At 41.6% G+C, this 27,807-nt stretch overlaps 1 protein-coding gene across 2 annotated transcripts in view; it reads right to left on the reverse strand.

The window, feature by feature from the left end:
• LOC127575787 (LIM domain only protein 7-like) overlaps nucleotides 1–27,807 on the reverse strand; it is a 203,628-nt gene that overhangs the window by 122,358 nt on the left and 53,463 nt on the right. For both annotated transcript variants that reach the window (XM_052025884.1, XM_052025883.1), the window contains exon 4: nucleotides 25,477–25,546. In XM_052025884.1, the coding sequence (XP_051881844.1) occupies nucleotides 25,477–25,546 (70 nt within the window). The remainder of the gene's footprint in view (nucleotides 1–25,476; nucleotides 25,547–27,807) is intronic.

A 27,807-nucleotide genomic window follows, 5' to 3' on the forward strand; every position in this document is an offset into this window, starting at 1 on the left:
AACTGGACTGTTTCTCCAGATGGGGGCCAAACCAAGGTTATGCATAATACCTTTATTTCTATTCTCAGTGTATCTTCCAGTTCTGGCAATAGATATCAATTGGCTGGAACTACAATTTCGGATCAGCATTGAAGCATTTGCGTGTTCAACTCTTGCTTCTGAAAAACTGGCTTCAATGACTTCAACAACAACAAATTTCAGAGGTAGCGTATATAAAAAAATAACAACAAATTAGTGCTGGCAAGAGAGGACACACTTATCCCTGTTAACTCACTCCGCAGGTTAATGTGTTTTTTGCAGGTTACTTCCTCAATTTAGAATACAAGACCTAAATCTCATTTAAACGCATACACTATAACCTCGTGCAACTCAGTGCAATCATGAACAACCCCCTTTCAAAGCAGTATTAGGGAGGTCTGTAAGAATAAAGAGAGTCAAGACCGTGACTTTCTCCACGTTAGCACTAACACGGTGGCCTAATTGAGACACTGCATGACTTTAAATAGTCCCACCCTGCTTGATGATGCAGAACCAGTGATAAGGAACCGAAAGCAAAGCTCATTTTGGGAGGGGTAGGGTGAAGGGAGGGGTGGGGTCAACTGGGAGAAAAATACCTAAAAAGGCTGACAGAATAATTAAAGTAAACAAATGTCAAGAGTTCACCAGGTAGCTGCTCCAACAACAATCCAAGAATTACATGTCACTCAGCAAAGCCATGATATGCTATTTATCAAAGAAATGATGCATTCATTACCGCACTCAAGGTCACAAACTATAGTTAAACTTCTGAGATCATCTCCTTGGACTGGGTATGGTTTTACCAGCAGGCTCCGTCACATGCTAGCATTCCAAACTAGTGAGAAGGCACTCTGAGAAACAAAGGTACGATTATAACCCAGCACCTTTCGCCTCTGTAGTATCTTAATCACTTCTAATCACTTGAGTCTAAACTCTGACCAGACACAAAAAGGAATAAAGTTACCATTTTTTGGATGCAATCAGCAATCCAGGCACAAATTACATTACTGTACAAAACTGAATACTTTGCTCCACCTTAATGTAAAGTTCTGCCACAGTCCAGCATAATGAATTCACTTAGTTTACCTGTATTGTAAAATACTCCTTGATAAATACATTGATGGTAACCAGAGACTGTTTTATTAATGCAGTGTAAACTGAGTCTTTAAACCATTGTCTAGACCACCACCTAAGATTGGCTTGAATTTAAATTACAGAAAAGGACATGGTAAAAAAAACTATACAGTAGCACTTCCTACTTGACTGACTACAGTGTTTCAGTAAATTATATAAGTGCTTAACTGGTATTGCATGAGAAATGATGTTAGTCTGCTCAAGGCAGTTATTCAAATACCCATGATGTCCAAAGTGGCGAATGTGTTTGAACCATAGCCCACGCAGGTCCCGGTTCCATGAGGGATGAGTAGAATGGGAGGTGTGGGAGCGATGGGAGGGTGAAGGGAGCCAGGGACAAAGATCTGAGGAGGTCAGAAAGAAGATGGAGACAGGATCTTAAGGGCAAGTGGGAAGTAAGAGATTGGAGTGGGTGTGGAGGAAAAGAGGATTGATGGGGAATGCAAGCCGGGGAGGAAATAGAGAGTGGAAAATTTGCTTTAAGGAAATTTTGAGGGGGGGAGCAGGTGGGAGGTGGATGAAATGAGGTTCAGGAGAAGATCAGGTAGTAAGAGCAGTAGAAAGTCCAAAACCAGGGTGGGGATAGATAAGGAGGTGGAGAGGTTGATGGTGAAAAACACCACTTGAGCTCAAAAAGCCAGGCTGACACTCCAATGCAGGACTGAGGGAGTGCTGCACTGTGCCTGGTGGTATCTTTCAGCAACTGCCTGTGTGGCGTTATTTCCAAGGTGGAGCAGAGGAATTCTTCCTGGCCAATATTTATCCTCCAATCAACATCATGTACAAAAAAAAAGCTGACCATTTTCACATTTGGAAGCTTGCTGTGCATAAACTGACAACATTACAATAAAAACACCCATAAGTATGTCATTGGTTGAAAAACACCTTGGGAGGCCCAAAAATGGATTCAAAAAGTGCTAGGTACATGGAAGTCTTTCTTTTCTTCCTTTCCAACAGTTCCTGCTGAACACCACATCGCTGAATATCTAACAAGGGTACCATTGATTTGGGGAGATGATCTCATCTCATTTATATAGTCTCCTGTTTCCCATCTTTCCTGGCTCCTGCACATGAGCAAATATTTTGGCTCGACGATGAATGTGAAATCAACCCAAAACAAACAACGTGCAACTCAAAGTCTTCCAATCTGGAACAGCTGGAGTGGGCTTCTGGCATTCCCACCACTATTATTAGTGCAACTAGTTAAATTGGTAAATTGGTTTATTATTATCACATGTACTGAGGTACAGTGAAAAATTTGTTTTGCATGCCATCCATACAGACCATTTCATCACATCAGTACATCAAGGTAGTACAAGGGAAAACAATAACAGAATGCAGAATAAAGAGTTACAAAGAGAAAGTGCAGTGCAGGCAGACAATAAGGTGGCAAGGCCATAACAAGGTAGATTGTGAGGTCGAGAGTCCATCTTATCGTACTAGGGACCGTTCGATAGTCTTATAACAGCGAGATAGAAGCTGTTCTTGAGCCTGGTGGTACGTGCTATCAGGTTTTTGTATCTTCCGATGGGAGTGGGGAAGAAGAGAGAATGTCTGGGGTGGGAGGGGTCTTTGATTACACTGGCTGCTTTACCAAGGAAGTGAGATGTATTGACAGGCTGGTTTCCATGATGTAAAACGTTCAAGGGGCAGTTGTATCAGTATGGTGCAGGGTTATGCCTCCAGTGTTATGCCTCCAGTGTTTGGAACAATTACACAGAATATTATCGATAGGTTCAATCTTGATCACATTTCTGCTTCCCAGTTCACCTAGCATTTACAGCAGAGAAACCAGCCTAACTAGTTTACACCAGTGCTTATGTTCCACGAGCTTCACTTCACTGCGTCAATGGATTTTACAAATTTAAATAACTGAAGAGAAAGAGAGCACTTGTTGGCCAGATGAACCACCAGCAGACGGATGGAATTTCTATATGGACACGGCAGGGGACCGAGAGAGGCAAGGGAAGCAGGCGTCAACAGCGTGACAATGGACTTGCACTTATTTAGTGCCTTTCATGACCTTGGGACAGGAAAAGACACATCACAGGCAGTGCATTCAATGATTGGACAATCTTGTTTACCCAAGTTACCCAAAAAACATTGCTCAGGACACCAGGACACAAACCCCTACTCATCTTATTCCCAATGGACGGGGCACTGGAGAGATGCCTTCAATTACTGGAATGAACTGCCTAACCTGGACAAGCTTCTTATCCATTGACTAGCTGCAAAGATAACAATGCTACATTTAACAATAGAAAATTTTCAGTTGTGGAATCAGAGTCTTTATTGTACAGGAGACCATTCAGCCTACCAAGTCTGTACTAGCTCCTAGTAGAGAAAACTACTTAGTCTTGTTCCCCTGCTCTTTCCCCATAGCCCTCCAAATTATTTTTCCTCAAGTGCATATCTAATCCCTTTCAAAATAAAAGTAAAAATGTAATAAAACTAAAATCATGCAATAATACATACAGACCAGAATCTGACCTGCAAGGATTGCAAACTTCATGCCACTTATGCTAGCCCTCTCCATTTACCACCCGCCCCCCCCCCCCCCCATCTTCCACTTTCTCCTTTACATTATTATAGGTGTCATGGTATTCTGGGACCCTACCGTTCCAAGTCTTCCAAATGCGAAGAGAAAAATTAGACCTGGTCACCGACAGCAGGTTGGAATTCCTGATCAAGTGCTTCAATTCACAGTTCACTTCAGCTGAACGACAAAAGCATTCAAGAAGGGGTGGGAATGAATTCTTTAGCAGTTCGGGGACAGTGGGGAGGTGAAGTGGATCAAGCCCACTTTAATTTTTGGCTGTGAATACGTAATCACAAACCACTTCTCAAAACACCAACACAGATAATCACTATTGCCGGGCATGTCAGAGTAATCAAGCTTATTGTTTACACATTATTTCATAAACTAATATCCATAGATTTTATTAGCATGCAATATAATGTGCACAGATGTGACAGGAAAAATTAAAAGAATGTCATGCAAGTGGTGAGAGACGCAAAGCTCCTAGGTGGAGTAGGAACAGAGTGTCATAGTGCACGATTCACCAAAGACTAGTATGCAGATGCAACAAGTAATTAGGAAAGCTGACAGAATGTTATCATTTATTGCTAGGTGGATAAAATACAAACAAAAGAAGGTTATAGAGGACATTGATGGAACCATAACTGGAATATGTAGTATTTTATTAGTATTATCATGTAAGATGTTGATTTGTTGAAGGCAGTTTAGAGAAGGGTTATTAGACTGATACGTGGAAGGGGCAGGTTGTCCTTTGATGAAAGTTGGACAGGTTGAATTTTGTACGCTGTAGTTCAGAAGAATGAGGGGTCACCTGATTGAAACAGACAAGAGATGTCTTGACAAGATGGGTGTGGATTGAAAGTTTCTTTTGTGGAAGAAGTAACTGTTTAAAGATAACATAGCTTCCATTTAAGATAGAAATGGGGCAATTTTTTTTCCTTTCAGAGGCTGCTGAGTTTTTGGAACTCTTCCTCAAAGGGCAAGGGAAGCGGAGTCGAAAATTTTTTTTTAAAGATAGAGGTCGATAGATTCTTGACAAGCAAGGTGGTTATCATGGGTGGATAGGAATGTGGAATTGAGGGCACAGATCAACTAAATATGATCAAGTTTTAAAGGCTATCTGGCCTACTCCTGCTCCTAATTTACATATAAATCAGTCTGCCAAAGCTGACACTCTGAAACAACAAATCTCAGAACTATCAGAAACAGCGAGGCAAGTACATGCAAGCTAAAGCAAACAACTGATTTTAACTAAATTGCATATGGAATCAACCCACTTCAATTTTGCGTTTTCCATTGAAAATAGCTGCAATGCCTCAAATAAACTGTAGGTGAAGTTCAAAGTTTGTTGTTTCCTTTCTCTTCAAATGCAAACCAAATTTCTGGGTATCAGGGACATATACCAATTGTTAAACAAAACTGGAGAAAGCCCAAATATCCACCATAATTGGAATCAACATGAAATATATGAATGTGCAGATTAATGAAATAAACCTCAATTGCCACTACAATGCAATAGAACAGTACAGCATAATGCAGGCCCTTCGGCCCACAATGCTGTGCTGACCTTTAAACTTCACCTAAGACTATCTAACCCCTTCCTCCCACATATCCCTCTATTTTAAATTCCTCCATATGCTCATCTAGTAATCTCTTGAATTTGACCAATGTACCTGCCTCCACCACCACCCCAGGCAGCACATTCCATGCCCCAACCAATCTCTGGGTAAAAAACCTTCCTCTGATATCTCCCTTGAACTTCCCACCCATTACTTTAAAGCCATGCCCTCTTGTATTGAGCATTGGTGCCCTGGGAAAGAGGTGCTGGCTGTCCACTCTATCTATTCCTCTTAATATTTTGTACACTTCTATCATGTCAATACAATCATCTAAAGGAAGAAATGACACCATGACTGAAATTCCTTCTCTGGTTATCAGCGTACACAAAGTACGGCCACTGTATGTAGAGCCCACATCATACACATCACACACAGTATGGCCACTAATAGACAGGACAACCAGAATTAGTGCTCTATCCTGTACACACAGAAACATCACTGTTATCATGGTATACAGCAGCTGCAGCAAGCCCAACAACATCAGCACAGCTGTGGCATAGAAATGAGCAAGTGCACCACCTCTTTCTACTCGCAGAGTTTGTCACCCATGGCAAACTGTTAGCTGCACCAAGCCTGTAATAATATTAGCTACATTTCATTTTTTACCAATGCAATCACCAGCTCAGTCATTCTAGATTAAATCTGCAACCTTAAAAAAAATTCCTTTGACTGACAAACCAAAGTCTTGATCATTTTTTTTTAAATGACCCGCTTTTCTGTTTCACAACTAAATCACAATGAAGAATTAGAAAAACCAATTTAGTCAATTTGGGGATTTCCTTCAACATTTGTTTCTAAAATATATCGAAATCTCTCTCTAAATCTCTAAGTTTCTAAAATAAATCAAAATTTTCTCTGGAGCAGCAGAGGCAGAGGGGTGATCTGTTGGAAGTGTATAAAATTATGAGGGGCATAGATAGGGTGGACAAGCAATATCTTTTCCCCCATTACTGAGCGATCCAATACCAGAGGGTATGCATTTAAAGCGAGGGGGGTAGGTTCAGAACAGACGTGAGGGGTACGTTTTTTTTTTACTGAGAAAGTGGTGGATGCGTGAAATGCGTTGCCTGATAGGGTGGTGGAGGCAAATTCATTGGGGGCTTTTAAGAGGGGCTTGGATGGGCACATGAATGAGTGGAAAATGGAGGGATATGGGCATTCTGTAGGTAGGAGGGAATAGCTATGTCGGCACAACATTATGGGCCGAAGGGCCTGTTCTGTGCTATACCGTTCTAAGTTCTATGTAAATAAAGCTGGATAACCAGACACAGCAATGGGTCTACAAACAAAATGTTGGAGGAACTCAGCAGATCAGGCAGCATCGATGGAGGGAAATGGACAGTCAACGTTTCAGGTCGAGACCTTTCACGTGAAAGAAAGAGGGGAGATAGCCAGTATAAAATAGTGGAGGGAAGGGGTTGAGCTATGCAATGGGACCAGCCAGCATAGTCCACACATACAGAAGACATCTGTGTCCACTTCCCATCACTCCGTACCAGTATCCAGTTGATAACATCATGGTCCCAGGAGAAGAGTTCTATTGCACTTCAATCTGAAGGACATGCTATCACTTGAAACATCCCCCTCCCAGCCAACCTAAACAAAAACAAACCTCTTGCATAAAAAAAGTGGAATTTGCCCTGAGGAGGGTAGGGCTAAAATACTGACGGTTGTGCTTTCTTATCGACACTCAGAAATTTGATTCCATCAACTTCAATGGAACCACATTTTCAAAGCAGTGCAGAGAGTTGCACCTGCTGCTTGACAGCACTGCCAGCTGGGAGCACATTTCCAGGCTGGTATAGTTCTGTTCATTCCAGGATGGGCTGCTTCCTTGTTGTGCACTCAACTTTGTATACCACTATCCCCAGCCGAGGGGGGGGGGGGGGGAGAAAGAGGGGGATTAGGGGCAAGTTGAGGGCGCTGAAGGTGTGGCAGAAAAGAACAGAAGAAACCATGCACCAACGTTGTATAAAATCATTTACTGACAGATGCACTTGGAATATTTTGAAGATGCAAATGAGAATCTTCATCAGCAATTCTGTGCTGCTTTGCAAAATAGATTCTTTGCTCCAGTGACCAGTCCCAATCCAGAGAGCATACTGAAGCAGCGGAACCTGCAGAGGGTGGTAAACACTGCCCATAGTCCATCACAGACTCCTCATTTCCTTCCATCCAGTCCATCGTCACGGTGCGTTGCATCAAGAGGACGAACGGAATCGTCAGGGATGCCTGCCACCCTGGCCATTCCCCTTTTCTCTCTTCTACCTTCTGGGAGAAGATACAGGAGCTTGAAAGCCCGGAAAACCAGACTCAAGAACAGCTTTCCCTCCGCTGCTTTCAGTCTTCTCAACCAATCACTTCTTTCACACCCCCTTCCTGGTGATACAGCGATGTTCTTAAACCCTTCATTCTACCTCTTCTGTATTAACACTTTAAGTATTTCTTTTTTCACTACCTCAGTTTGCACGACTAGACTCTGCACCATTCCATTGCTTTGCAATTGTTGCTGTATTTATTGTTGAATTTATTATTACAATGTATACTGTTTATTCTGTGAGCTTCACACAAGCAAGGAATTTCATTGCACCCTGTGTACATGACCATAAGCTAATCAGAATCTGAAGACATAACTAACTTTTCTGAGATATATCAAGCTCCAAGTGTGTTCAGAGGCAACCTCATCATTGAATCTCTGAAACCAGCATCAATAAAGTCAGTAAATTAAACTTTGAATGTGGTGCAATTCCAGTTGCCGGTTATGTCAGTATTATAAAGTTGTACTTTGGAATCATTTTGACGACCTTTGGGCTGAGACCAAATTAACAAAAGGGCCAAATGAACGCAAAAATCAGAAAAGATCAACAGTTAAGTTTCAAAAAGCAAAAATTAAACAGCTGTTTAAAAAAAACACAACAAAATAGGGAAGCCAATACAAAATATATATTAGTGCTGGAAACTACTCAATACAAAAAGTGGGATTCTTATCTCTTGTATAACAAAACAGCCTCTGAACATACTAAGAACTTGGTACATTGAGAGTGGTACTGCAACGCCTTGTGTTACTGGACTCAGTGGTTCCAAAGTCTGCTGTTAAATTATCTTTGGTTTAAAAGGCAAGGTACAGGACAATTAATCTCCTCAGATCTTGTTCAATTTCTCTATCCTCTCCATATACACATTCAAGAAACCAATACTTCTTCTCAAGGCCACAGTTCGTAACCAGTCCCCATTGGACTTCCAACATCCAACTCCACAAATCCCACCTGAGAACTATAACTGTTCCTATCTTGTGAGGGGTCCTAGAACTTCAATCTGGAAGAGGACACAAGACAATGTAAAGGAAAGTCATCACACGGACAATGTCCAAAGCTACCCTCATCCCTACTTCCCAATTCTAACCTCACACCTCCAATTTAAATCAGCACAATTATATTTAATTTTCCTCCACACCTTCCTGATTTCTGCTAATGCACCAATTTATGTGGTCTTGTTGTTTTCCCCCAAAAAAGATTCATTCATTCATTCCTTCTCCACATATGGTAGGTTTGCAGGTGAATTAACTAATGCAAATTGCTCCCAGTGTGTTAGTGAGTGATAGAGTGTGGAGGCAGCAGGATTATGGGAACGTGGGGAGAATAAAGATGGGATTAGTGTAAAATGGGCTCTTGATGGCTGGCATAGACTCGGTGGGCTGAAGGGATTGTTTCTGAGTGGCATTTGTTGATGACTCAATGCCATTTGCCCCTCTCAGGAGCACAGAGCTATCACCCACCTCAGTTTTTCCTTCCCCTTAATAATGTTCCATCCTGGGGAACATCCTGGTGAAATCTCCTCTGCACCCTCTCCAGAACCATCACATCCTTCTTATAGACGTGATCAGAACTGCACACAGTACTCTGAGGTCTGACTAATGACTTATAAAGTTGGAGCAAAACCTCCCTGCTCTGGTAATCAGTGCCACAACAAATAAAGCCCAGTATCCCATATGCCTTCTTAACCATGTGACCGACCTGCACTACCAGTGTGATAGAGTGCACTGTTTTGTGCTTGTCCTTGCATTTATTACTGTATTTGTTTGGTATTGGTTTATTATTGTCACTTGTACCGAGGTACAGTGAAAAACTTGTCTTGCATACTGATCGTACAGGTCAATTCATTACACAGTGCAGTTACATTGAGTTAGTACAGAGCGCATTGCTGTAGTACAGGTAAAAACAATAACTGTGACTATGTATACTGTTTACTCTGTAAGCTTCATGCAAACAAGAAATTTCATTGCACGCTGGTGTATAGGGCAATAATCTAATCGTATCAGAAATGCAGGAACAGAAATTGCCCAAAGTCCACATATTAGAGGCATTTAAAGACAGCGGGAATGCGTTTGAAAGTAACAAGCTGTCAAAAGCCATCAGGGAGTTTCTGGGACAGGGCTTCAGGTTCAACTCCTGAGATGGGCTGTGGGGCAGAGGGCTCCGGTACAATGGAGGCAAGAGTAGCTGTGGGACTAACACACGGGATGAGTGCAGGCAGCAAGTTGGATCAAGCACAACACAGCCCCGTGACTTATCTTCACAGTTCTGAAGCAGTCTTCTCAGGTTCCGACAGCAGTAACTTGGCAAGTCACACAGAAAGTAAGTTTAGTTTTCCCGGCATCCAAGTTAGATCATTTGCAAATTTATGAGAAACGGGAGGGCTTCAGGTTGGTTTATTCTCCAAATTCTATAGAAATGAAGGAATAGGTGGAAGCCATTTATCCTCTCTATCCTGCATCACTGGTCCAGTGAGATCAGCGATCTAACTCTAAGTACCCTCCTTTGCCCCAACCTGGTTTACTAACTTTGGTTAACAAAAAATATACCAAACACAGCTTTAATATTATCACTGGAGATAGGGTCTCATGCTATCAGTGAGAAAAAAAAAGCCATATGCTTTGCAAAGTTTTCCATGTAGAAGGATTGAATTCCAAGCTTTATATCCCTGAATCCTAATTTCCCCATCCAATGGTAATGGTTTCTATCTATCCAGCTGTACTTTATATCCTAAAAATGTGCTCAAATCCTCCCTCGAGCTTTTAATTTCCAAGGAACGCAGCCCTGGTTTGTGCATTCCCTTCTTTTAATTTAAATCTGGCAAAACTATGCCACATTCTCCACATTCCTTGCGAAGGTTTTAACATTCTCAAGGAGAGGGTCAGATCTCTCCATGGCCTCTGAACTTGTTTTCTCTGTAGTGAACGGAGATCAATGTTACCAGCATTTTCTGTTGTTATTATTTTCCCTGTAGCTTTCTCCTGTTCCACAATACTCGAAGATAACTGTTCTCCTGAAATTTCAGCCTCCTGATCAAGCCCAAAATTAATCAATCTTCTACTTGTACTGTATATATCTGGTGGCCAGCGAAGATAAAAAAAAAAATCATACTTATGATTAAATTGTCACAGACAAGCACAAAACAAAGCATGAAATGAAACATTATGTCTCTTTGGACTTCCACTATTAAACTGTTCACCATTTGCAGTTCAGCTGATCTACTGACAGCTCAGCAAAACATTATTCCTCTACCCAAACTGCTCACCAACCTTAGCACGTGGCTGAACTTTCTCCCTTTAGCCCACAGCCCATTGGAACATCACCTTTGGTTGATTCTTTTTCCTTCTGTAGTCTTAAGTTATTCCCGATCAAAGTTTATAATTAAAGACTAAACTTCTTAAAGTCAGTCATACGAGCAGCTCACTTGATTAGCGAGGAAAAAGAAACCAAACTAATTAGGCTTAATCTAAATTCCAACCTATTGGTGGAATGTGGTTTTGAAGCACACAGTAGCATTGCACAAGTATTTGGAATATTGAATCATTACAATGTGACAGAATGACACTTAACCCACTTAAGCTGCGTCAGCTCTCTGCAACAATCCAGTCAGTGCTATTCCCCAGTCCCTGAGCCATTCTCCCTCAGTTATCTATCCAGTTCCCTTTTGAAAACCACAATTGAATCTAATCACTCAATTGAGCAGATTCAACTGAGCGAGCAATTCAATTTCGTGCACCAACTCAATTCTCTCACTCTTGCAAGCCCGAATTCCAGACAGCATCTATTCTGCATGCATAAAGGTGTCCCCTCACATCCACCTTGTTCTTTCATCAAATACTTTAAACCTTCGCCAGGTTCTCAAGCATTCTGCCATTGGCAGCAGTTTCTCTGTCTTGGCCTTTGATGGATGTGAACAATATCAAATCAGGTCTCAACCTCTATTTTAAGGAAAGGATCTCTGGTTTGCCTCTGAAGTCCCTCACCCCAACACTATTCTACTTAATCTTTTCTACATCCTCTCCAGGACCTGTATTGCAACCAAAATTGATGCAATAATTTAGCTGCAGCTGAACTCATGAGTAATGGAAGTTTAATATAACCTCTTATGCTTCTCTCTGCCAATCCCTTTCTCAACCTTCTACCACCATGGAAGATTTCTGTAGGCACACCCCACGTCTCCCATTGGCGCCAAGTTACCTTCCTAAAGACCATAACTCTTCCAATGAAGCTGCCAGCACATAGCTGTTGGGTAACGAGTTCCAGGACTTAGACTCAGCAAAGATTCGTTTCCAAAGCAGGATGGCTTACAACTTGGAGGGGAACCTCTGATTTTCCCACGCTCCTGTTTTCCCCCATCCTTGGTGTCAGAGGATGTGGTTTTGGGACAAACCAGTACAGTAGCTTATGCAAGTAACTGCTATTCATTTTGCAGACAATACACACTGCAACCACTATGCGCCATTGGCGGAGGGAATGAATGCTCTTGGTTAGTAGACGAAGTGCCACTTGGGTGGGCTCCTTTGGCCTGGACAGTGTTGAGCTTCTTGAAGCAGTGTTAGAATTGAGACCTTTATAAATACTTTCTTGTTCCTCCCAAAATGTATCACATTTCACTGCATTAAATTATTATATTCATCTACCATTGACTTGCCTAGATTCTCTTAAAATTTGTCTGAACCACATACACAAGTTATGGATCTTATCTGAATAATTCTTTAAATGTGAGGTATACAAGAAACCCAAGGAATCACATTGATAGATTAATGGGCCATTTGTCACCAAAAGCTGAGGTGACAATTTATTCTTTAATCCCCAAATGCAATGTAGTTATTTATCTCCATCACCCTTCTGACTGGTGTCCTCCACTGGAGTGCTGGCTGTAGAACATGGGATGAGAACACAAGATAGAAGTCTTGATCCAAAATATGAACTGATGTTTGATCTTTTAAAGTCTTGAAACACCTTCAGATTATTTCTAGCATTTTGCTTTTCATTTCCAGTAAATGATGCAGTGGCTTTATAACAGAGTTTTAAATTCAGCAGCTGCCAGATTAATCACCAAGTCATACTGCTTGTACAATCATTTTTATTTTGGTCGTCTAGCCGTTTGACCTTCTCCTTTTCAGTAAGCCCACAGCAGCGTTCTGCTTGGTATTGGGCGCAATGCCATTCTGTAGCATTTGCTGCTGTCCAAATAGAAACATCATCTTCTGCCCAAACCCACCCACAGATAATACTTCAGTATTAGTAACAACAGCAGAGTTCGTCATACTTTTAAAAAGGTTTATTTTCCAGAATGAACGAGTGAATGCTTAGTGAATCATACGTCACAGTAGCATATTCAGCCCATCCCAATGTACCGGTGTCAGCTCTTTGTAAGAGGTATCTAATTAGTCCCACTTCCCTGCTCTTTGCTGACAGCCCTGCCATTCCCCACATTACTCTCTGCAGATTTGTATCAATCCCCTTCAGAAAGTATTTCTTGAATTTGCACCTCCCACCCCTCCAGGCACTGCATTCCAGATCATTTAGTCCTCTTCCCATTTTTGAATTCTTGAAAATCTCAAGGGCCACTCCCTTATCCAAGGGGGATTGGAAGAGTGAACTTGAGGGATGTAACAAATGAAATAGTTTAGCTTTATAAGTACTGTTGTGCTGCTATCTGAAGAGTGTGAGCATTGTACCAGTGAATATGCAAAGCTTCTCTGCTTTAAATGAAATTAATGCTGTTGGACTTGGTATGTTGCACTGGCACATGATGCAATATTGTTCAGGTTGGTTGAGACCAATTGCTTCTCAAATATGCAAGACCCAAGGTTGTCCAACAGAGGTGGCAGGGCAATGAGAGCACAGAACCCAGACACTGAAAATCAGAGGCGAAAAACAGAAGAGGCAGGAGAGAAACGGAGTCAACGTTTCAGGTCAAGAACCCTCCATCAAAACAGAATTGAGAAAACATGCGTTTTAAGTTGCAAAAGGAGGAGTGGAAAGAAGAGGGAGAGTCTGTGACGAGCCAACTTCGCCAGAGTAACAATTACTTCAAAAACCAGCAGTTGGAGACAGTAACGAAAAAATACGCAAATTGACACTGATACCACATCTGTGGACAGAGACAGGGACAAAAATGAGTGTTACCTGAAACTGCTGAATTCAATATTAACTTCTAAGTGTTTTAACATACCCACATAGAATACAAGGTGCTGTTCCTTGAACTAAGGTTGGCCATAGTCAGAGAGAGAAGAGAGCAAACATGCAGGCAATAGAAAAGACATGGTTGAGAGCCCTACGGTGGAGGAACAGCCACGATTAAAAGAAAAGAAAATTATAAAGGCACTGGTGTATAAAGTTTCGTCATTAGAGCAGATAGAAATGGAGAAACTGTGAGAATGGAATGATCCTGAAAGAAGTGGGGTGGAGGAGTGTAGTCAAGTCTGCAATGGTTGCCTTGGATATTGGTAGCCAACCAATCTCCTGAGATGGAAGCAGTGATGCCAAGAAAGGGAAGGGAGGAGTAGGATGTAGACAGTGCAAATATTAGAACAGGGTTGAAACTAGTGGCAAGGGTAATAAACTTTCAAGTTCCATACTACTGCAGAAAGCAGCACCAATATGTGACGGAGAAGGTTAAGGGAGGGGGCTTGAACAGGACAGAAACAAGGACTGCTTCTGTTGACCTGCTGAAGGAGGACTTCCAGCATTACCTGTTGGAGTTGTCAGGGGTTAAGATGGGGTACATTAAACAGTACTCCAAAGGAACAGGTAACATTTAGGGAGGGGAGAAAACAATATAGGAAAACAAACACATTTTCTTTAAAATTGGCAAGACAAAAAAAAATCAAATTTCTCTAAAGTCTGGAAACATCTGTGCAGGATAATTAGACTGATACACTTGCAAAAAAATATTGGTAAACAGACAGAATTTGCCAAGTTTAGTTGGAGACTCTCTCTTTGGACAGTGAGAGCAATCATACTTCAGCACGTCAGAAAGTTGCGTCAGCAAAGTCTGAAGTGGAAGTGATAGACCCCTGGAGCCATAGTTCACCAGAGGATTTCCTGGGGCAGGGTAAGTGATATGCTCCTTAAAGCTGTGTCATATTATGTAACCACAAGGTGTTCTATTGCAGAGGTGGAGCCATGACCCCAGATCTCAAGTTGCTAGAAATGAAACAAGTTGTTGTCAAGAATTTCAAGGGTGTTTGAAAATCATACTACCTAACTTCAAGCCAAAAACTTACCTAAAAAAAACAGATTGCTTTGCATCCGTTCAAAAGAAAATTAGACGTCAAATGCAGGAAAACTGGATGCAGATACAAAATTTATATAACAGATGTTCAAGCACTGAACCAAAGTTTCAACAATTATAGTCATCTCCAACAGAGAAAAAGATTTTTATTCATATATATATATATAGCCTTTAATAACATCAGGATATATCCATGCCCAAAGTAGGAGATGAAGTACTTTTTAAAGCACCGTCACTGTTGTAATGTAGGAAATGTGAAGGCCAACCAGCCAAAGGCCAGGTTTTAAAAACTGCAATTTGACAACGTTCTTCCAACATTATGAACATTAACATCGATAGCAATTTCTGGGTGTTCAAACAGTTGTAGATTAACAGCTCTTCAAAAGGGGCAAACAAAGGCAAGCTCATTTCTTTACCCAAGACAGGGTAATGTAAAGTAAATCTACAGCAACCTTCCTGAAAGATAACGCACTGCATTTAAAAGCTTCTGATGTTGTACACACAATGTTATACCACTTGTGCCAGAATCACAGATTCTTTGCAACTTTGTTTGCGATGTAACAAGGTCCCAAATCATGCTGACTGAAGACTCGGTTCTGATTTCCAAGGGAGTCACCAACTATCAGCCATTTGCAGCTCAGCATATCTCAGACTCCCTACCCTCACACACCCCCACAGCGCTAAGCATGCATTGGCTTGAATGCCAGGTCACTGGGCTCTACACCAAGTCTCACAGTAAAGCACTGAACGGGCTCATCGCCCTCAGAGAAAAACGAGTGTTGTTGAACGCTTCTTAATTTTACTCTCACGATTTTCTGTTTTTGATTATTATATAGAACATGGAACAGTACAGCAGAGGAACAGACCCTTCAGCCCACAATGTCTGTGCTGAATTAAACTAAATCTCTTCTGCCTGTACATATGTATCCCTCCCTATTCATCCATCTATTTAAGAGCCTCTTAAACGACACTATTGTATCTGCTCCCACCACTACCCTGGCAGCCAGCTCCAGGCACTTACCACTCTGTGTAAACAAAAACTTGCCGCACATCTCTCAAACTTTCCCTCCTCTCACCTTAAATGCATGTCCTCCAATATTTGACATTTCTACCCCATGAAAAAGATTCTGTCTCTGCCTCTCAATCATATAAACTTCTATCAGGTCTCCCCTCAGCCTCCGACACTCCAGAGAAAACAACCCAAGTTTGTCCAACCTCTCCTTATAGCTCATGCCCTCTAATCCAGGCAGGATCCTGGTGAACCTCTTCTGCGCCCTCTCAAAAGTCTCTACATCCTTCTGGCAATGGGGCAACTATTATTGCACACAATACTTTTTAAGTAATATTGGTGTTTAAATGCATTTTTCATTAAACTTAATCTTACAAATAACTTTTCATTTTACGATGATTTGAACCTATTTGAATATTTAAGTATCTCGAACAATCAGCAGTTTACAAATCCTTAGGTGGTGATCTGTCAGGGGGCATCAGTGGGGGAGGGGAGTGGGTGACAAGGCCCCTGATACCTCACACAAGGCCTACTTGCTCCTCCTCACTGCTTGCCTGTTGGATGAGGAGGGTCAGTTCATCCTGTCCTCTGGATTTGGTGCAGGTGGGCAGGGAGAGCAGGTAGTGGACTGGGTCCAGGACAGTGCAGCCCAATACAGGAAGGGTACAAGGAAGGAGATGGTAAACTGCTGCATTCACCTGTTTTAGTCTTCATAAACCTCCAGCTCCAGAAAAATGATGTACAACTATTTCCAGAATTCATTGAATTTCTCCTGTGTGATAAACTCCCCCTTTAACACCATACTTATCTCATCAAACCTTCACCTCAATACTTTTCTAATCTACTGAAATGGAAATAATAAAAATCCTTTTTACGTGACTGCTTCATTTAATATGAGCTAAGTGGAGGCTAGAATGCTATTCTCAATGCCAAAAAAATTTCAACTCATGATCGAGTGACTACATTCCAAACTGCAATGACTCAAATAAAGCCAACACACACACATTTCTTCTACTTTAATATCTTAGAGGCTGCACCAACTTTTTCTCCACAACTGCTTTGTAAAATGCCAGAAGAACCCAAGGTGCAAGACCAATCTGTAAAACAGAGAATCCTCAGAGTGCTGAAACATTTTGACATGAGATTTAATCTTATTCATTTTAATCCATATAATAGTGCAGGAAACGTTTACAAAGTCCTCTTTCCTCAATATCTTCGAGATGTTTGGTCCTGCAACCCTTGATATTATAGATGCATGTAGAATGGTCACCAACAAAGAATAGATGGAAAGAAATGTCAGGACAGAAGACCAAGTTATCTTTCCACTGCTGTTGGTGAAATTGCTAAAATTGACATGAACTTTCACATCTGCACTCATTATCACAATGAACAACATTTTATTCTACATCAAAGGACTTACTGTTGGCACACAAGGATCCATATCTGCAGCATTCTTACATACAGAGGCCACTAAAAATAGTTAAATGACATGAATCAACATGCACAGTTGCAGTGCAACTTTACACCAAGTTTCCACAAGCAGAAATATCAAACCCAAGATCTTCACGTTAGGTTTTTATTTGTTTTAAGCAGGTTCTCTCCCCCACTGAAAAACTATTGAAGGTATACAAGAGTGTCAAAGCATTGTTCCAATGCTTCGCCTTCAGGGAAACAGAGAAATGGATCCACTACATAAAGAGAATACGTTAGACCAGAACTCAAGTCCACCTTGGCACGAAATGCCCTCACAGATTATTACATTGACACCTGACGTGAGTGCGCTTGATGGACATTAGGTGCCTCGAGCAGGGAAAGTTCAATTCTCTAGTACTAATGCTGCTCACCAGCAAACCTCTCATATCCAAAAGGCAGCTAAAAATATTAGGAGCAACACACACCAAAAGTGCTGGAGGAACTCAGCAGGTCAGGCAGGATCTATGGAGAGAAATAAACAGTCGATATTTTGGGTCGAGACCCTTCATCAGGACGGGAAAGGAAGAGGGCAGAAGCCAGAATAAGAAGGTTGGGAGAGGGGGAGAAGCACACGCAGGCAGGGGATAGATGAGCCCAGGAGAGATGAAAGAAGCTGAGAGGTGATAGGCAGAGGGCAGCGAACCATGGAATAAAGGGGAGGTGGGGAAGAGATGGGCAGATCATGAGGGCGGAGGGGAAGGGGCGGCACAGGAATGAGGGAAGACAAAAGGTGGGGGGGGCGGGGGGAAGAGAAGGAAGGAGAAAAAAGGGGAGGGGCAAAGAGGGGAGGGGCTACCGGAAGTTAGAGAAATCAATGTTGAGGCCGTCAGGTTGGAGACTCCCAAGGTGGAATATGAGGTGTTGCTCCTCCAACCTGCGTCGGGCCTCAACATCAATTTCTCTAATTTCTGGTAAGCCCTCCCCCCTTTTTTATCCCTCCTCCCCCTCTCATCTTCCCTCATTCCTGTGGCCCCCTCCCCCACCCTCATAACCTGCCCATCTGTTCCCCACCTCCTTTCCTTTATTCCATGGTCCACTGCCCTCTCCTACCGGATTCCTCGCTCTTCAGCCCTTTGCCTCTTCTACCTATCACCTCTTACATCCACCCCCTCCCATCGACCTTCCCCCTCTCACCTATCACCTGTGTGTTCTCCTCCCGCAACCTTCTTATTCTGGCTTCTGCCCTTTTCCTTTCCAGTCCCGATAAAGGGTCGCAAACCAAAACGACGATTGTTTATTTCCCTCCATAGATGCTGCCTGACCTGCTGAGTTCCTCCAGCATTTTGTGCATGTTGCTCCAGAGTCCAGCATCTGCAGTCTCTCATGTTTCTCTAAAAATATTGGGATTTGCTTAAGGTTTTCAATCTGCCCCAAGTAATATCAAGGGTGAAGAACTTTTTTGGATATTATTCTAATAATTTCTATAGTAACATATGCTATGGGTTGGATGATTTACTATCCAAAAACAGTACAAGAAAATTACAGGAACTTATTAAATAAGGTGCTTTAAACTTCATCGACAGATTCTTACACATTGCTGAAGTCAATGCTTGTTCCAGTGACATTAGCTCAATTATTTTAATGTTCACAACTAAATAATCTATCACTACAAATAAAAGCTGCCTCCCTTTCAGTGTTCATCCCCTGAAGATGGTAACTTATCCTGAAACTCAACTAAAAATGACAGAACCAGGATAGCTCCTATCAAACCACAGTTGTTCTGGAAATGAATAAAAGCTAATTTTTTCTTTCATCCATCCAGACTTGACTCAGCTTTTTCCATATGGAAAAGGAAGGGAATAGTATGTTTTCGTGATCTATTCATTGATAACTGTTTTTCATCTTTTGAACAATTGTCTAACAAATACAATTTGCCTAGATCACACTTTTTTCGATATTTGCAGATTAGAAATTTTTTAAAAGCTACTATACCCTCTTTTCCAACACCTTACAAAATTGAAACTACAGAAAAAATTTTAGGTCTTAATCCTTATCAGAAGGGCTTGATAATAATAATCTATGATTTAATTATGAAAATACATCCAGAATCACTGGACAAAATTAAGAATGAATGGAAAAGTGAACTCCAGACATCTTTACCTACAGAGACTTGGAAGAAAATTCTTCATTTAGTTAATACATCTTCAATGTGTGCCAGACACTCCTTGATACAGTTTAAGGTAGTTCACAGGACCCATACGTCAAAAGATAAGCTAGCTCGTTTTTATAACGATATAAATCCTATATGGGATAGATGTAAATCAAATGTGGCTTCTTTGACACATATGCTTTGGTCCTGTTCTCTTTTGGAAAAAAATTGGAAAGACATTTTTAACATTATTTCAAACGTATTGAAGATTGATTTACAACCTCACCCTATCACTGCAATTTTTGGATTACCAAGGATAGAGTCTGGCCATTTATCTGCTTCCATTAACCGTATGATTGCCTTTGTTACATTAATGGCCAAACGATCCATTTTGCTTAAATGGAAGAATCCAATACCCCCTACTACTTTTCAATGGTTCTCTCAAACTATACCATGTTTAAACTTGGAAAAAATTAGGAGTGGTACTGTTGATCCTTTGCTTAAATTTGAAGATATCTGGAGTCCATTTATTTGATATTTTCACATGTAGATCCCCTTCCAATAACTTTCCAACTTAGAGGAACGGAGTTGACGATATAATATTGCTCTGTTTCTACTGAGAAATTTTAGCCCAGTTTTTTTTTCTTTTTTTTTGTCGTTTGTTTTTGTTTGCAATTTTTCTGTTTAGTTTAGTTTATATTTTCTCTTATTGATTTGTTTTTTTTTCCTTTTTTAAAAAATTTATATAATAAATCTTTTTCTTTCCTTTTTTTTATAATATATTCATTTACTAAGAGATCGTTGGAGCTACAGATTTTTTTTATTTTATTGTTCTTTCTGATTATCTGTGCCATGATTGTTATCCTGATCTCTTTGTATTACATGTATAAATATTGATGCTATATATCAATCTGTATTAATTTGAAAACTAATAAAAAGATTGAAAAAGAAAGGAAGTGAATAAAAGAATGGTCCATTGAGGCCAAGAATACTCCCTGAGGCTGTTACATGTTGTGATATTTGAAGAGTTCAAAAAGGAGTACGTCAAATGAAAAATATTTTTAAAACCAAATTAAATAATATTGTGCATCACTTTAGGGTGATAAAAGAGAATAATCTTAAGTTCAGAAGAACAAAGACGGTCTATGGATAATAACATTTTCTGTTTGGTTTAGCTCTGTAACATGTTACCATGTGACAAAATCTTGATCATTGCAACTAAGAATATTTCTTTTGTTGGCAGTTACAAACTGCTGGTACCTTCTGTAACTGGGTGGAGAAAGTGCCACGCATACCTTGAAGATAATTCAACACAAGGCTCAGACAGGAGTGCTAGAAATATTACTATGACTTCAAAGAACAAAGCCTCCACCTAGTTGTAAATGCCTTGAAGAATTTATTCCCCATACCTCAAGATGAGTGACATTTCCAGAACACAGGAACGGCAGCTTGCTTTATCAGTGGCTGTGCATAAAGTAATGAAAAACAACAAGATGCTTGCTGGAGGAACTTAGCAGGTCAGGCAGCATTCATGGAGAGAAGCAGACTGTCAACTTTTCGGGTCATGAAGAAGGGTCCTGACATGAAACGTTGACCGTATGCTTCTCTCCACAGATGCTGCCTGACCTGCTGAGTTCCTCCAGCATCTTCTTGTTTTTTCATCTAGAATTCCAGCATCTGCAGTCTTTAGAACATAGAACACTACAGCACAGTACAGGCCCTTTGGCCCACAATGTTGTACCAACATTTTATCCTGCTCTAAGATCTACCTAACCCTACCCTCCCACGCAGCCCCCTATTTTTCTATCATTCATGTGTCTATCTAAGGGTCTCTTAAATGTCCCTAATGTATCTGCCCCCACAACCTCTGCAGACTGTGTTCCATGCACCCACCACTCTGTGTAAAAAAAACTTACCCCTGACATCCCCCTTATAGCTTCCTCCAATCACCTTAAAATTATGTCCCTTCATGTTAGCCATCGTCACCCTGGGAAAAAGTCTCGGACTGTCCACTCAATCTATGCCTCTTATCTTGTACAGCTCTATCAAGTCGCCTCTCATCCTCCTCCTCTCCAAAGAGAAAAGCCCTAATTCACTCAACCTATTCTCAGAAGACATGCTCTCCAATCCAGGCAACATCCTGGTAAATCTCCTCTGCACCCACTCTAAAGCTTCCACATCCTTCCTATAATGGGTGAGCAGAACTGAACACAATATTCTAAGTGTGATCTAACTAGAGTTCTATAGAGCTGCAACATCACCTCGTGGCTCTTGAACTCAATACCCCGACATACGCCTTCTTGACAACCCTATCAACCTGCGTGGCAACCTTGAGGGATCTATGGACGTGGACCCCAAGATCCCTCTGTTCTTCCACACTGCTAAGAGTCCTGCCATTAACCTTGTATTCTGCCTTCAAATTCGATCTCCCGAAGTGTATCACTTCACACTTATCTGGGTTGAACTCCATCTACCACTTCTCAGCCCAGATCTGCATTCTATCAATATCCTGTTGTCATCTACAGCAACCTTCTACATTATCCACAACACCACCAAATTTTGTCTCATCAGCAAACTTACTAACCTACCCTTCCATATCCTCATCCAAGTCATTTATAAAAACCTCTCTCTCTGTGCATAAAATAATTCTGTGCAAAACTGAAAATCTCAGGGCAATATTAGCCAGGGCTTTTTTTTTGGTTCCTTGGTGAAGCTCTTCAAAACTGGAGCCAATTTTCATGGACTAATATGGTGGCCACCATTTCAGTAACCCATACACTAGTTCTACCAGAAACCCTGACCATGGCACTCTCCAAAACAATATGAAAATCAGATGCAAGGGAAAGATCCAATAGGATCAGTGATGATGACTTTATTAAATGGCAAATCTGGCTTGAGGTTGAGTGACCTACTCCAGTTCAGAATTCATGTGTTCTTGTGTTGTAGGCAGTACCTTAGACTTCCAAAGCAGTCACTATTCAAAGCTTTGACACAAAAAAATTCTGCAGATGCTGGAATCTGGAGCAATACACAAAAAGTGCTGGAGGAACTCAGCAGGTCAGGCAGCATCCATGGAGGGAAATAAACAGCCAATGTTTCGGGCTGAGACCCTTCATTCAGACTGGAAAGGAAGAGGGCAGAAGCCAGAATAAGAAGGTGGGGGGAGGGGGAGGAGCACACGCAGGCAGGTGATAGGTGAGTTCAGGTGATAGACGAGTCCAGGTGAGGGTGGGGGGGGGGGGGGGGGGGATGTAATAAGCTGAGAGATGATAGGTAGAAGAGGCAAAGAGCTGAAAGAGGAGGAATCCGGTAGGAGAGGGCAGTGGACCATGGAATAAAGGATGGGGGAGGGGAGGGGAGGGGGAGGAGAGGAGATGGGCAGGTCATCAAGGTGGGGGAAGGAAGCCATAAGAGTAAGGGAAGACAAAGGAGTGTGTGTGTGTGGGGGGGGGGGGGGGATGGGGGAGGAGGTGAGAGAGGAAAAAAGGGGTAGAGTCAGCGGAAGTTAGAGAAATCGATGTTAAGGCCATCAGGTTGGAGATTCCCAGGGTGGAATATGAGGTGTTGTTCCTCCAACCTGCACTTGGCCTCAACGTGGCAATAGAGGAGGCCGTGGACAGACACATCAGTATGGGAACGGGATGTGGAATTGAAGCGGGTGGCACCGGGAGGTCCTGGCTGTTGCGGCGGACGGCGCGAAGGTGCTCGATGAAGCGGCCACCCAATCTGCATCGGGTCTCACCGATGTATAGGAGGCCACACTGGGAGTGCCAGATGCAATAAAATGACACCCTCGGACTTGCAAGTGAAGCACTGCCACACCTGGAAGGATTGTCTGGGACCCTGAATGGTGGTGAGGGAGGAGATGTAGGAACAGGTATAGTACTTGGTGCAGTTGCAGGCATATTCAAAGCTTTGCCTGGTGATTTCTGTCCATGACAGACAGAAACAAAAAGATTCCTGGGAATCTCTGACTCATTTCCACTCGAAGTGGAGAAGGAGGAGTCGGAATAGTATTGAGAACTTCAAAGCCATGCATCAGGAACATGCAGGAGCCCAAGTTGCAGAAGGGTTGCACCACTTCACAAACTACCCACCTGCCTAACCCATCAGACATCCCCTGCTTATTTGTGGAAGAGTCTGCTGATCCCACATTGATCTCATCAACCACCACAAAACTAGAGCAGAAGTCATCCTCCGTCCCAAAGGACTGCCAAAGAAGTTGTATTATTGGTGTTGGTTTATTATTGTCACTTGTACCAAGGTACAGTGAAAAACTTGTCTTGCATACCGTTCGTACAGGTCAATTCATTACACAGTACAGTTACATTGAGTTAGTACAGAGTAAAAACAATAACAGAATACAGAGTAGTGTCACAGCTACAGGGAAGTGCATTGCAGGTAGACAATAAGATGCAAGGTCACAACAAAGTAGATTGTGAAGTCAAGAGTCCATCTCATCGTTTAACAGTCTTATCACAGTGGGATAGAAGCTGTCCTTGAGCCTGATAGGACAAAGTACAGAGGGAAACAGGCAAAGCTCTTGGCCTATCCTACATGGAAGTAGTGTCTTACAACATGTTGAGTAATGAATAGAAAGGACCGCCACCTCTGCTGAAACACTACAACCACATCAGACAAGAATTTTGACTGTGAATGGCCTAAACTAACACCAAAAGGCAGGCTGGGGACTGCTAACATTAACTTCACAAATCCCTGTCCTAGTCTCGTGCTGAAAGCAATTTTGACTTCACAATTGGAACCTTGGGCTAAAACTAATTATCCACTTATTTTATTAATGGTTATCTTCAAGAGTGAGCAAACACTTCTGATAAAAAAAAAAGTAGAATCAAGATGCAATGGATCATTTTTCCAAAGAGCTTTTAGTTTTCCTACATGGGAATATGAGGAAGTCCAAATTGCTCCCAGATTTGTAGCTGAACTGGAGTTCAAATAATGGAGGACTTGCACACTCTGACCATTGCTTTAAATGTGAGAATTTTAAACTCAAAACTCAGAAGTAATGAGCTGACAGGAGGTCCTCACATGTAAAGTATAGGGCAAGTAACTTGACCATTCCTCAGTACTGCAAAACAAAAGCACCTTGCTCCATTCAAATACTGCATGCTTGGCTCAGGTGAATACTAAGTCCTACGCAGAGACTCAAGATGAGAGCTTTCACATGACAAAAGCACAGCACTGCAAAGCTCAGAATTTCATCACCTTCCCTAAAAGCTCCATGAACATTTTGCACAGCATCTCCTCCAATAACTTACAAGCAGCAGCAGCAGCATGACCAAGCTACAAGAACATGCAGGCCCAACTTCCTAAAGAGGCACAGTTTTATTGCAAATGGATTGAGAGGCATTACCATTATAAAAATGGGCTCATAATTATTCAAATTCATACGTTATTTTGGTAATAGCAGATTTTTATTATAATCTTAGAGGCAATAAAATAATAATAAAATCTAGAGACACAAGAGACTGCTGATGCCAGAATCTGGAGCAAAAGACAAGATGCTGGAGGCACTCAGTAGGTTACGCAGCATCTGTGGAGGCAAAGGGATGGTCGATGGATTGCAGATACTGGAATCGCAAATGCAGTGTCTCGACCCAAAATGTCGATTATCCCTTTGCCTCCACAGATGCTGCCTGACCCGCCGTGTTCCTCCAGCAACTTATTTTTTTTTAATTACAAAATCTGGAATTGGAAACTGCCAGAGCCTCTCAGGAGCTCCATCATGCATCTTTATCACCATTTGATCAGTGATGTGTTATTATTCTCCTCTCATGCTCTTCCCAAGGCTGCACCAACACAACCTATAATGGCTTCTTTTCAAGACCAACAACTTGGGGAGTTGAATCACCTTACAGAGGAGGAGGCCATCGAACTCAGGACCCAGACTGGCCACACCTTCTAAGCCCCTCTAACTTAGAGGAGCGGAAAGAGGAAGATGCTGCTAATCTTATGAAAGAAAATGAATGTGATAGAAGTTTCTGCTTCATTTTACTTTCAAATATTATGAACACCAACTTACCAAACCAGCTATAGGTGTTGACAGGCGGTTGATCCTTTTACTGACACCTGGTTTTATCTTGTTAACCAACCTGAAAGGGAAGAAACAGTTAGTTACACAATATTATCCTCTTAATTATAATATTGCACAGATACTGTGTAATAAATAAACAGGATCTTTTCCAGAATGCAGGCATTTCATCACTGTTTAGATTTGTAGAACATTTGTCACATAGGAGTCCATTTGGCCGATCATGTCTGTGCTGTTCAAAGCAGCTTCCCAACCTAACCCCATCTTCCAACGGTTGGATTTGTAGCCCTCTAGGCCAGGAGTCTTCAAGGACACAAGTTCATTTTCCTTCTCGTTAATGAAATGTTAGACAGATACAATTACTTGGAGGGGATTGGAAACAAATTTGGTTCAAGATAGAGACCCTTTGGGCTTTTGAATTCACTGGCTCAGCCAGCATATATTTTGGGACAATTGGTAAGGAGGGGCTTCCCTGTTTGAAGTGAAGGTGAAACCTTGAGCATGCTCACCTGAATCGAGCCTAACAGGCCTCAACTGTATCAGGGTTCTGTCAGGTGGGTGTGTATTCTGGGAAAACATTCTGGTTGGGCTGCCCTGTGTTGGCCAGACAGTTTGTCCTAGTCAGGATTCACTTAGTATTGCCCCACACATCCTCTGTTCTTGATCAGCCATCTATATGCAGTGTGGCAGGTCTTTGTTCAGTGCAGCAAGTCAGGTAAGGAAAAAAGTAATGACGCTCAGATTGGACGTGGTGGAACCAGAGCCAGGTTAGTGTCGGATTTTAATGTTATATCCAAGCAGGTTTAAGGTACAGCTTCTGAATGGGGACTCTGCTTCCAACAACTTTGTTGTTACTGCAAGTCAATGTCCATGGAGCAATACTGACATTATCTACAAATGGGGAATTAGGTAGGCCAAACATCAAATAGGGTTAAAGCAACCTAGGTGAAGGTGAGAAGCAATAACACCTGCACAGAAAAGCAGAGACACACACACACACACACACACGAGACTACAGATGCTGCAATCTGGAGCAACAAACAATCTGCTGGAGGAACTCAGCAGGTCGAGCAGCATCTGGGTAGGGGCACAAAAGGAACTGTCAGGGTTTTGACCAAAAACGTCAACAATCCCATTCCCCACCACATATGCTTCTCGACCCACTGAGTTCCTCCAGCAGATTGTTTGTTACCATGAAAAGAAACCCAATTATGTCAATGCATTAGGATAAAAGAATTTGAATATGATTTGCTTGGGCCATCTTTACAATTAAAAATATTTCGAGAACAGAAGTATAGAGTCCATTCTGAAAATGAGCAAGGAATGAAAAGTTTGTGGAGGAAGCACAGCAAAACCTTGGGCAATGATAACCTGGCAACTATACAATAAGCTGCACAGCACAGAAATGGTTCAAGAGAGGAACTGATGGTTTGTATTGTTTTATGAATAACAGCAACTTTGCATTGAAATAATTTGACAGAGCCTGCCAGTAATTACAGAACAAGTGTGCTAATGTATCAGATATAGTACAAGACAACACAGTGCAATTATCCAACAGTGTGATTATTGCAAACAGGCAACGTACACAAAACTCTTATGGATTATCAATTGTTTACAAACACAACAAACATTAAAAAGGGAATTTTACTGTCTTTTCGGGATCAGACAGGTGAAGCTGAACAAAAACAGGGGAGAACTCAAGAAATCAACATAACACCTTCATGTTTAAAAATAAAAGTTACAGATACTCTGCATGTCAGTCAACGTTATTCAATGAACAACCCAACAGTGAGGGCATCATCTCAATTGAGTGAAAATCATGGATATTGAACATAGAAAAATTACAGCACAGTACAGGCCCTTCAGCCCACTATGTTGTGCCGACATTTTATGCTGCTCTAAGATCTACCTAACCCTTCCCTCCCACACAGCCCTCCATTTTTCTATTATTCATGTGGCTACCTAAGAGTCTCTTAAATGTCCCTAATGTACCTGCCCCCACAACTTCTGCCGACAGTGTGTTCCACACACCCACCACGCTGTGTAAAAAAAACTTACGCGAGACATTGCTATGAAAATATTTATGGAAATTGAAGGAGATTCACAACTGGTTGTACAAGAGTAATTAGACACTAACAGCAGTACTTTATAGATGGCTCCTCTATGAGCACTTACACTGAATACAGAATGAATAGCAAATCCAAACATTTAAATAGTTGTGGATTTTTTTTTAAAATATTGTGGTTCAAATAAAGAGAATAGAAATCTCTCTGATAAATAACTAAGATGCTGACCAAAGCAAGCTCAAACAGTTGAATTCAC

Source organism: Pristis pectinata, chromosome 11 (genome assembly GCF_009764475.1).
Source record: "Pristis pectinata isolate sPriPec2 chromosome 11, sPriPec2.1.pri, whole genome shotgun sequence".
Taxonomy (NCBI): domain Eukaryota; kingdom Metazoa; phylum Chordata; class Chondrichthyes; order Rhinopristiformes; family Pristidae; genus Pristis; species Pristis pectinata.